At 39.4% G+C, this 12,185-nt stretch overlaps 1 protein-coding gene across 1 annotated transcript in view; it reads left to right on the top strand.

The window, feature by feature from the left end:
* The first annotated feature begins 607 nt into the window (after window positions 1-607).
* Window positions 608-12,185, top strand: part of map3k7cl (MAP3K7 C-terminal like) — a 19,807-nt gene continuing 8,229 nt past the window's right edge. Inside the window, exons 1-3 of the mRNA XM_015379795.1 lie at window positions 608-935; window positions 4,501-4,582; window positions 9,037-9,095. Coding sequence (XP_015235281.1) covers window positions 4,507-4,582; window positions 9,037-9,095 — 135 coding nt within the window. The 5' untranslated portion in view covers window positions 608-935; window positions 4,501-4,506. The remainder of the gene's footprint in view (window positions 936-4,500; window positions 4,583-9,036; window positions 9,096-12,185) is intronic.

Below are 12,185 nucleotides of genomic sequence, written 5' to 3'. Positions count from 1 at the left end.
GAATACACAGAGCTATTGTTGTCCTGTTCCCTGACTTTCTTCACCTGAAATAATGGATCCGTGAATCTCCATTGAATGTACCTAGGGCCTCTCATTTGCTCTAACACTGAACTTTATGGATGGAGATCCATATCTCCGTAGGTTTGCATTTCTTCCACACTTATTGCATTTTTACATCTTGAATTGAATGGAGCTCTATGAATGCGCAAACCTTCTGTTTATCAACTCTACACTGCTTTACTCTTTATCACTTCTCCCTGATCTGTAGATTTGCTCTTCTGTTTTCATAATATTTTTAAAGCAACGTGTCTGTGTACTTATAGTTAGGGTTAGTCTTAGGGTATTTCACACGCAGGGTCAGGGGGTCTCCATGAGAGCAAACATTAGATGCTTACTCTGAACAACTGCCTCATTGCAGTGCTATTGCAAAGCGAATGTCAATCCCAACGGGATGAGTGTGTCACTCAAGTGAGAGCTGGAGCTGCGGGCATTTTTTCAGGCTAAAGTCATGTCATATGAGACATTTAATTGGGCCTGAGCCGCCACAGGGGGACAGCGAACAGCATTCCTGCTCTGCCCGCCTGCCTGCAAACCGAGTTTACTCCACTCCGCGTGGCTGCAGTCAGGGATAACACATGCATGCCCAAGCAAACTTAGGCTGCGGGTGACATTAACAGCTGACATGAGCAAGGTGAACATCTTGAATTAAACTTTATAGTAAATAAAATAGAGTTTCAAAAGTACAGGCGTTGTGATAAGACACTAGCTGTGCCATTTTTGCTGATCTGGATTTGCGCATGACTGGTAACGGCTGACATAAGAAGAGAAATCAAGGGAAGACCCAGTCCTTGCCCCCTGAGGACTAACCAAGCTGTTTGGATTTTAAATTTGTTGTAGGCAACTGAATTTTCTGGCTCCATTTGGATCTGCTTCAGGTAAAAATGACTTTTTGGAATGTATTACTTCTTCTAACATCATGCAAGTAAAATTATGTGTCCATTGCAGTTCAGATATGTCAAACTGTGCATTTACAAGCAAAAATAATCAAATTTTGTAGTCTTAGAGGCAAGGCACAATTTTTAGTTTTAAGAGACTTTCAAGAGATTGTTTTTTATAGAAGGTTGTTGGGAAAGAGTGGAGTGAGGAGAGTGGGGTTAAAGGAGACAAATGCCCAGATATAAAAAGCCTGTACCTCCACCGAAAGGGTCATGCAGCACTCATCACCAGTCTCTCAAAGCTCTGTAATTATTTAATCCCTCTGCAACTCTAAATGCATGACGAAACTGGTGGTTCTTTGAGCTGTCGTCTGTTGGTGTATTTATAAGAGCCCCAAGAGCAGTTTTATCACATGCCTTATCAAACATTCTGCACTCACTTTAATTGCAATTTGACACAACACCTGCTGGCTTCAGTATTCTTTTTAACTTGCTGGTTAAACTTGGATATTTTATGTTGTTGATATATAGTTTAGTATGGTGAATTGCATTTGAAATAGTGCATACGATAAAAAAGTGCAAAATTGTTTTTTTTCCCAAAATTTATTCACTGCTAAAAAAAATAAATAAAGGGAACATGAAAACAACATAGTCTAACTTAAATAAAATCAAACTTCTGGGAAATCAAACTGTCCAATTAAGAAGTCTCACTAATTGACAATCAGTTTCACATGCTGTTGTGCAAATGGAATAGACAAGAGGTAGAAATTATTGGCACTTAGCAAGGAACACTCAATAAAGGAGTGGTTCTGCAGGTGTGGACCACAGACCACTGCTCAGTAACCCATGCTTTTTGGTTGATGTTTTTGGTCACTTTTGAATGTTGGTGGTGCTATCACACTTTTGGTACCATAAGACGGACTCTATAACCCACACAAGTGGCTCAGGTGGTGCAGCTCATCCAGGATGGCACATCAATACGAGCTTTAGCAGGAACGTTTGCTTTACTTTTCTGTCAGCGTAATATCCAGATGCTGGAGGAGGATTACCAGGAGACAGGACGGTATACCAGGAGACGTGGAGGAAGCCATAGGAGGGTAACAATCCAGCAGCAGGACTGCTACCTCCACCTTTGTGCAAGGTGGAACAGGAGGAGCACTGCCATAGCCCTGCAAAATGACCTCCAGCAGGCTACAATTGTGCATGTGTCTGCACTGATGTTAGAAACAGAGAACCACATGAGGACAGTATGAGGGGTTGTGCTCCTATCCCAACACTGTGCAGGTAGACAGGCATTTGCCAGAGGACATTAGGATTGGCAAATTCACCTCAAGCATCCAGTGCTCTACACAGATGAAAAGATGTTCCAGCAGAGCACATCTGAGGGATGTGACAGAGTTTGAAGAGCGATCTGCTGCATGCAACATCCTTCAGCATGATGGATGTTGCATGCAGGGCATCCGAAATGGTGTGGGGTGGCATTTCTTTGGAGGGTAACACAGCCCTCCATGTGCTTACCAGTGGTCGCATGAGTGCCATTGGATATATCATCAGACCCCTTGTGAGACCATATGCTGGTGCGGTCGGCCCTAGGTTCATCTCAATGCAGGACAATGCTTGACCTCATGTGGATAGAATGTGTCAGCAGATCCTGCAAGATAAAGGCATTGAGGCTATTGTCTGCCTGTCCCCAAGACCTGAATCCTAATGAGCACATCGCCGACATCATGTCTCGATCTATCCACCAACATCATGTTTCACCACAGACTGTCCGTCAGGCTCAGAATAAAGGACCCAGTACTTGAGGTGGACAGACAGATATATCAAAACAGTTATTTAAGACGGAACTACAGTGAAAAGCGTCTAAGCCAGGAACCTCTGCAGGAGGAGACCACAGGTTAGTGACCACATCTATCTGGCAGATGATAATGAACATGTGAGTAATTAACCTGGATGAGGTTGGTTCCAGCCAGTGGGCTGCCATCGAGACTTGACAGGTGCTGCCCAGAGAGTCCCAGGCGCTGGTTTCTCAGAGGACAGGCAGGAGATCAGAACCGAGCAGATGAAGGAAGGCAGGGTAATCCAGAGGGCGAAGCTAAAGCCAGTGTCGAAGACATACTTGGTAATATGGGAACAGTTCCAGGTTCCATTAACAGACAGGCAGAAATATGGCAGGAGCCCAAAGACATGTCAGGCAAAGAGATCAGAATGGGGACAGTCAGGCTCAGAGGTTGAGAGGCAGAACGGGTCAGGATCAGGCAAGCAGAACACTCGGGTAGGCTAGAGAACTCTCACAACAGGCTCCAATAATCTGGCGCTGATGACTGTTTTGAAGGCTAAATAGAGGCTGAAGCAGGTGGATTAGATGAGCGGTTAATAGAAGTGGGCAGAGATAGGCAGGTGACTTAAAAGAGTAATCAGACCAGTCATCTGTGCCAAGATCATGACAATGGTCCAGGAGTTGTCAGATACTTTAGTCTAGGTTTGGGAGGAGATCAGCCACCTCATAAGGTGTAGGAAAGTCATACAGGCACATGGAGGCCGCAAACTATGCTGAGCCTAATTTTGACCTGTTTTAAGGAGATGACATCAAAGTTGGATAAGCCTTTAGTGTGTTTTTACACTTTAATTTTGTATGTGACTCCAAATCAACGCCTTCATTGATTAATACATTTGATTTCCATTGATGATTTTTGTGTGATTTTGTTGTCAGTATATTCAACTGTGTACAGAACAAAGTATTCAATGAGAATAGGATGAGATCTAGGATGTGTTAATTGAGCGTTCCGCCTTATTTCTTTGGGCAGAGTATATGCTGATAGTAAAGAACATCAGGACATACAATAACCCAAAGATCAAAGCACATACTAAAATGTTACACAATATAAGAAAAGGCAAATACACATAAAGAATAAAATACAGCAATAAAGGACCACTGATAATTTGTGTTTCTATTTCTATTTTGTCTGCATTTCTAAACAAAACAAGCAAAAATTAAATACTGATGCATGAAAAGGTCCACTCTTCACCTATTAGAATATTTTAGTGGATCCTACAAGATTTACCAGGTTTAAAAATTACCAGGCTACCAGGTTTAAAAATTCATTGTCTTTCTCAGATCAATTGATCAGAAAAAAACATGCTACCAGGTTGTCAGCAGAAATATGGTAGCATGCTTAAAATGCTACCAGGTTGCAGGTGTTTATCTGTTATGGTTAATTTTTTTGAAATAATTAGAAAATGTTATGAAATGTTACAGCAAAGGTAAAATATCAATCTTGTTTTATTTATTTATTTTTATCCTTAAATAAGTGCAGCAACTTCATGAACAGTTACACTCTCTTACTCATATAGAATTCCCTTTAAAAATAACAATGACTGAAGTTCCTGTGCATTGTATCATTCTCAAAATCTGGAACAGACCAAAGTCTGTATTGGCAGCTCAAAGTCTAACAAAATCCAGAAATAAGGAGTAAACTACAAAATTCTGATCTGTGCATCTCAAAAACTTTCTCCTTCTATGAAGTGTTTTGGATTATGTTAACAGCTCTCTTTTCTCCCAAAGGAATAAATGATCACCTCAACCAGAAGAGTATCTCCTGATAAATCTGAAGTTAGAATAGCCTTCAGCCTTGATGACACATCAGGTAAACACAGATGCACATACAGTACATACTGTCCAGACACAGCCAAATACTGTAACTTAACACACAAATCATTGCCTAAATCTGTGCTGCAGGATCTAAGAATGATTAGAAGCGATTTATTTTGAGGCTTCAAGCTGCACCTATTACCCAGATGATTCATTTAACACCAGATCATGCCTGCGTTGGTTTGCTTTCACTATGCATAGAACATGTGTACAACATTCTTCTAACCAAAACATACCAAGCAGATTGTGGCTTGAGTAACCCCCCCCCCAAACCCACTGCTTTAACTGTGGGTCATTCTTCCACACTGTAACTCAGACAGGTGTTTGTACTATTTAGGACTGACAAAAGCATGTTATAAACAAACACATACTTATGTGCAATACTACACTGGCAAAATGCAAATACATAAGCTACTGTTGTATAGTTTGAAAAAAAAAGAAAATAATTCATGCCATTTAAGCTTTTTCAATTTTGGTACATTTTAACCTTAATCTTTTATTATTATATTAAAATCTAATATGATTTGCCTGTGCAGATTCTCAGTCATCTGGGTCCTGGCAACCACAAAATAGGCCTAAATTGGAGGCAGGCCGACTTTCGTGCAGTTTTACAAAAAGATCTAGCAAGCCAACTAAATGACAAAGACTCCTGGGTAGATGTCAAAACATTTTCAGAAAAAAATAAAGGGATGTCTGGTTGGCTATGATTTAAGCCTGTGTTGTGGTTGATTTCATTTGATTGATTTCAAATAAGTATGTATAGATTGGAAATTAATAATAGATCATTTTTATTAGACCTTTCTAACAAATTAATATCTATGCTATGTACAATTCCTTTGTAGTTCCGACTGTATATTCTTTTGTTACTGTTGCTCTTACTGGAAAGTTAACTTGTGCCCCAGTGTTTGGTCATCTTAACTTGCAAAATTTATGTTGCTGTTCTTTCTAAGAACTCACTGCCAGTGCTTGACTGATTGATTGGTTGATTGATTGATTGATTGACTATATTGATCTCACAGCGTTGTGCTTTTTTCTTTTTAAAGAGAATCAACCACAAAGCATCATGCTACCATCACCATGCTGGTACCTGCAGATGATGTTTTAGGGTGACCTCGAGAATACTTTCTGTCCCCTATAGTATAAAGTCTTGCATGTGGGATGAAAAATTTATTTTTTGGCTTAATTTGAATTAGAGACCTTGTTCATGTATTGTGTTCTCTGTATTTCTTACTTTAATGTGATGTCTTTTGCCTGTCCTCCAAGAATGGTATTGTCTTACCATTTTTCCAGAAAAGACAGATCTTTCAAGTGTGTGACAAATAAATCTCCAGTGAACTGATTTTCTCACCTGAGCTTAAAAACTCTTAAACTCCTTTACTCGTCGCTTGGCTGCTTTCCTTAAACCTGACCATTTAGATGGTTGTCCTCTATTGGCAGGTTATCTGTTAAATTGTGATGTCTTAATTGTAGCAGGATGTGTTCAAAAGTACTCTGGGAGAGGATCAACTCTTGGGACATTAAAGACTAACCCTACTTAAAACATCTACGCATTTGTATCCCATGATGCTGTTTTTTTCAGTAGTGTTCTTTAACGAACCTCTGAGGCCACCACAGAAGAGCTGTATTTGTACAGAGATTAAATTAAACACAAAAAATGTCCACTAATCAAGATACCTCTGAAGGGAACTGTCATAACTGGGATTTATTAAGGGGAATCAAAGGGAAGATGTTTTTTTTTGTTGTTTTTGTTTTTTTTTGTTTTGTTTCCATTTTTAGCCTCTTTAAAATTATGCTCTCCATTCACATCAGTCTATCAAATAGAACTTGTTGTGGATGTAAATATTTGGAGAAAGTCTCAATGATTTTACAGCAGAGTGTAATGTCAGTTTTCTTAATAACTCCTTGACTACCACCTGCACACATATATTAAGCTTAAAGAACATACCTCTCAGGTTAGGTGCTGTCTGTCAGGATGTTTTACTGCAGTAGGGTCAGGCACTGGGACAGCAGCTGCAGCCTTGCAATGCCAGAGTCAGGTTTCTCTTATAATACTAACAGTATCTTGGTGCCTGATTCACCGTTCAGCTTTTAGAACACTGGCCTATATTTATAAGTAGTTAACACTTCCAGCTCAACTCCCCCCATCCTTAATCCCTCTCTCCCTGGTCTTTCTTTCTCTTAGGCAGCAATGTGAAGAGCTATACCAGGAACAGTGACTTTAAATTTGTGTCTGAGAGGTCATTTACCGAGCTCATTAAATGAATGTGACTCTCGCAAGGCAATTGTACGAACACTATCAGAGCTACATAAGCACAATCTTACCAGTGGAAATTTTGGATTCTCTAAGATCATGTTATTGTATCTTTGAGCTCATGTTTCACAGTGGGGGAGAGATGAGCATGGCTTCATCTAAGGATCATCGTTTAGACCCTCCATGACTTCATGCCTGACATAGTTCTAACCTAACACTGTGTCAATCCAAAGCATGAGAACCATATTTATTCCACTTCATAATTGGCTGTAGGCTTCCCCACTAATACTCCTGCTTTTAAAGGTTGCATCACTCAATGATTCTGCACATGTTCCACAAATCTTGGAAAGGGGATACATCACTACCGAAGCAGAGGAGGGTACAGACAACCTGTCTGATTCTGTCTGGCTTCTTGCCATTCTTAATCTCTGTTTGACTTTACATCTGGCCTGGATGATCATCCAGCCCATAGCTGTACAACAATTGTTTCCTTGTATTCTTAACTTGCATGTCTTTCAGCCTGGCAGCTAACTACCGCTGCTTAGTCGGAGGACAGGGTTCATTAAGAATTGCAGCATTGTTACTATGTTGTTGTGTTACACAAGAGGCCCTACAGTGTCAATATTTTCCATAAAAAGACAGAGACCAAGTTCAATCGTTTAATGGTACATGCAGCATTGTTTTTATGAAATATAGTTTGCTGTGTATTATGTGAATTCATTAGAGAGTGACTGTATACTTAAGATTTGAATAAGATGTTGGTTTAAAGTTATAAGAAGTACAATATTCTATAACTTTTAATCTTGATTGTTACGGTATCTTAAAACTGGTTTTGTAATTAAAAAAGTTTGAAATTCTCCTTGCTGTATATCTTATGCAGCCAAATTAAATTCCCAATCAAAATTCATCAAAAGTTGATGACTATTAAAGTGAGCTCTGAGTAGTCTATATCCTCTCCCTGTATTCTCTTTGAAATAATGCCAATCATTATTTAATTGGATCTTTGTTTAAAGGACCAATGTCTAACTGACCTAGAATTTTATTGTATGCACAAAACTACGAAAAAAAATCTCCTAAATCAGGAAATAAAACATGATTGGCTCTAAGGAGAGCAGAGACAGAGAACATTCTGAGTTTACTGAACAACACCTGCTCCTGACCAGGTTAGCTCTAGGGAGAATGTTACTGTGGTAACAGAAACAGAAGTTGAATCTCTTTGTAAAAGGAAAACTCAGAGTTTCCCTGATTTCAGTTTTAAAAAACGTATACTTTTTAGTAAACCTGCTCTATAAAATGGATCCCTGAATAGGTGTCGAAACATCTTTACAAAAAAAAACGGAGTGAAATTCCCGTGCTGAGCTTGTTCCTGAACTGAATCTGTTGAATAATGTATTCAGTTCATTGGTTCTGTCCAGACTTCCATCTGTATGATCCTCCTTCTGCTTGAGGCCATTTATGTTCATCATCCCTGATCACAGATATAGTTCTGCTGGATCTAGTTTTCCAGCCTTTTCCTGTAAGCCTACTTGCTTCCTCTTATCTTGAACTTAAGTTGCTTCTGAACACTCCTCATTAATTCCCTGTGTCCCTTCTTAAAGGCCTGTTTTATTCTTGCTGAGCAATTGCTTCAGACCACTTGTAACCCATGTTTTACTATTTGGGAAGCATTCCACTGTTCTGGTAGGGATGGTGTTATCTACACCATCTCTACCAGTGCATCCCAGTCTGCAGCTTCAAAGCAACCTTGCAGGGCTACTTCAGCTTCATTTGACCATCTCCTTAGTTTTTTTTATGCAGGTCGTCTCTTATAAAGTAGCTTATAATCTGAGCAGAGAAAATAAGATTGTGATCTCACTTCTCAAGAGGAGGTCTTACTTAAGAGATGTAGGAATTTTATTATTTTTGAGAAAACTCTTAAATTTAAACTGTTATAGTCAAATGATTAAGACATAATACTAATTTGTTTAGATTGAATGTGCCAATAAGTTTTTATAGGCAAAAATCTTTCTCTATCCTAAAACAGTTTTGTTGATCTGATTGGATTCTGGAATTCTAATCTGTTCTATAAACACTTTACCTAAATATATTATATTGTCCTATAAATCATATAATGACTACATGTGTGTAATTATCTGAAGGTGTGATTCACAGCTTTATTAGCAATATTTTCTAACAGAAGTATGTTTTCTGGTCTTTAGATATCAAAGATGTGGAGGAACTTTCACAGGTCTTCCCTGACCTTGAACAACGTCTACAGGTATGTGGTTTCGGTGCTGTTCACCAAAAACAAAACAAAGGCACTTTAAAATTTCAAAATGATGTTTCTTGGGTTTATAAGAAGTAATAACATTTACTTCTTTTTGTATTATTTTTTCTTTATAAAAATTCACAACTTCATTCTAAACTATTTTCAAAAAATGTTTCTTAACTGCAATATTTTAAATGAATGAAAAGACTCACAGTAATATGTATGCAAAACACAAATGTTGCAATAATTGCAGTGAGTAATCCAAATATTAAACATTTACTTTTAAGGGTTAAAGTCAATGTGAACTTTGTTCAGCCAACAGTTAAATTAAAGCAAGCATACAACAATATAAACATGGAAGTAAAAATTGAACATCAAAATATCAAGTTTGGCCGCTTCACACTCGGCTGCGGTTCGCAGCCGAGTGTGAAGCGGCCGGGATGAGAATCAGCTCCTCCAAATCCGAGGCCATGGTTCTCGACCGGAAAAAGGTGGCTTGTCCCCTTCTGGTTGGAGGAGAGTCCTTGCCTCAAGTGGAGGAGTTCAAGTATCTTGGGGTCCTGTTCACGAGTGAGGGAAGAATGGAGACAGCCGCACCGGTCTGTCATGGTGAAGAGAGAGCTGAGCGAAAACGCAAAGCTCTCAATTTACCGGTCGGTCTACGTTCCTACACTCACCTATGGTCATGAAATCTGGATCATGACCGAAAGAACGAGATCCTGGTTACAAGCGGCTGAAATGAGCTTTCTCCGCAGGGTGGCTGGGCTCTCCCTTAGAGATAGGGTGAGGATCTCGGTCATTCGGGAGAGGCTCAGTGTAGAGCCGGTTCTCCTCCACATCGAGAGGAGTCAGTGAGGTGGCTCAGACATNTCCCTGTATTCTCCTTGAATTAATGCCAATCATTCTTTAATTGGATCGTTGTTTAAAGGATCAATGTCTAACTGACCGAGAATTTTATTGTATGCACAAAACTACGAAAACAAATCTCCTAAATCAGGAAATAAAACATGGTTGGCTCTAAGGAGAGCAGAGACAGAGAACATTCTGAGTTTACTGAACAACACCTGCTCCTGACCAGGTTAAAAAACGTATACTTTTTAGTAAACCTGCTCTATAAAATGGATCCCTGAATAGGTGTCGAATCATCTTTACAAAAAAAACGGAGTGAAATTCCCGTTACCTTCCAATTTACGCCTGTTCTGTGGCCACCATGAATGGGATCACCAAAAATTTACACAGGCTATAAAAGACAGATGTAATAATTAAGTGCATTCATGTTTTTTACATATGATATTGCACTATAAATCCATTCATCTATCTTATTCATCTATCATGCAAACTCTCTGCAGTTTAGATTATAAATCAGGGAAATTATGTTAAACAATTTCTTTTTGTTTGATCATGAAGCCAGAGGGGGTGTTAGCTTTAAAGGCAAAAAAGAATTTCAGTTTCAGTTTTAACTAGTAAGAATTGAACACAAAACCAATTAGATAATTTTGAGTCTCCAGAATAAACCTTTCTATAATTAATTATAAAGTGGATTGAAGTAGAAATCAATTAAATTCAAAAATCACTTTATTAATCCCAAAGGGATATAAATGTTGCAGTAAATCATACATTATTTTTTAAACGGTATTATTGGTGTTGATCACTGTAGGAAGGAAGGATCTTCTGTATTGGTTTATCTTGCACTGGATCTGGAAAAGCCTCTTACGAAAGACACTGTTGTTTAAAAATGATCTCTGCTCACTGTCGTCTATAATGCTCTACACTTTATGAAGAATCCTTCTTTGTGAAATCATCTCCAGAGGTTCTAGATGAGTACTATCCCCTGTGGCGCTCCTGTGCTACTGACTACTTGATTAGACAGTTGACCCTTCAGTCTAACAAACTGTCAAAAAACAGTTTTTGATCCAGGTGGTAGTTGATGCCTCCACCTGAGCCTTCTGAAGTTTCTCATAAAGTAAGTCAGGCTGAATTGTGTTAAATGCACTAGATAAATCAAAGAACATGGTCCTCACAGTGCAGTCTGCCTTATCTAAATGACAGTGTTTTTTTTATTGATTTTTAATTTAACTTTATTGATCTTACATTGGTGAAATTTACCTCTGCATTTAACCCATCCCCTTGGGGAGTAGTGGGCTGCCATTGTGGAGAGCCCGGGGAGAAATCAGGTTTGTTGAATAACGTCAATGATGGCATCATCAGCTCCAACGCCATGGCAATAAGCAAACTGCAAGGGGTTCTGACGGCTGCTTGTTGGTCTGCTGAGGTGAACCAACAGAAGTATTTCTAGGACCTTCATGTTGTGGGATGTCAGGGCAACATACCGATAGTCACTGAGGACTGTTGGCTGAATTTTCTTTGGCACTGGAACAAGTCAGGTGGTCTTCCACATCACTGGAACTTCTCCGGGGTCAGACTAATGGTGAAGAAATGCTGTATAATCACACAGGGCTGCTCTGCACAGGCCTTCAGAACTCTTGGGTCAGCGCCACCAGGACCTGGAGACTTATTATGATTCAGTCTCTCCAATGGCCTCTTCACTTGATTTCTAGAGATAGACAGGTGAAAGATTGAGGGAGCAGCACCATCTTCTGATTTGGCTGATAACAAACTAATAGAAACAGGAGAGTCAATGGCAGAGGAGGGCAGGATGTCCGTGTGACTTTGGGCAGGAAAGAAAGATGTTGAGCTTGTTCCTGAACTGAATCTGTTGAATAATGTATTCAGTTCATTGGTTCTGTCCATACTTCCATCTGTATGATCCTCCTTCTGCTTGAGGCCTGTTATGTTCATCACCCCTGATCACAGATATAGTTCTGCTGGATCTAGTTTTCCAACCTTTTCCTCTATGCCTACTTGCTTCCTCTTATCTTGAACCTCAGTTACTTCTGAACACTCCTCAATAATTCCCTGTGTCCCTTCTTAAAGGCTTGGTTTTTTCTTGCTGAGCAATTGCTTCAGACCACTTGTAATCCATGTTTTATTATTTGGGAAGCATTCTACTGTTCTGGTAGGGATGGTGTTATCTACACCATCTCTACCAGTGCATCCCAGTCTGCAGCTTCAAAGCAACCTTGCAGGGCTACTTCAGCT

Source organism: Cyprinodon variegatus, unplaced genomic scaffold (genome assembly GCF_000732505.1).
Source record: "Cyprinodon variegatus isolate N-32 unplaced genomic scaffold, C_variegatus-1.0 Scaffold199, whole genome shotgun sequence".
In the NCBI taxonomy this organism is placed as follows: domain Eukaryota; kingdom Metazoa; phylum Chordata; class Actinopteri; order Cyprinodontiformes; family Cyprinodontidae; genus Cyprinodon; species Cyprinodon variegatus.
Note: the sequence above shows the minus strand (reverse complement) of the source record. Positions and strands in the feature narration are given on the sequence as shown.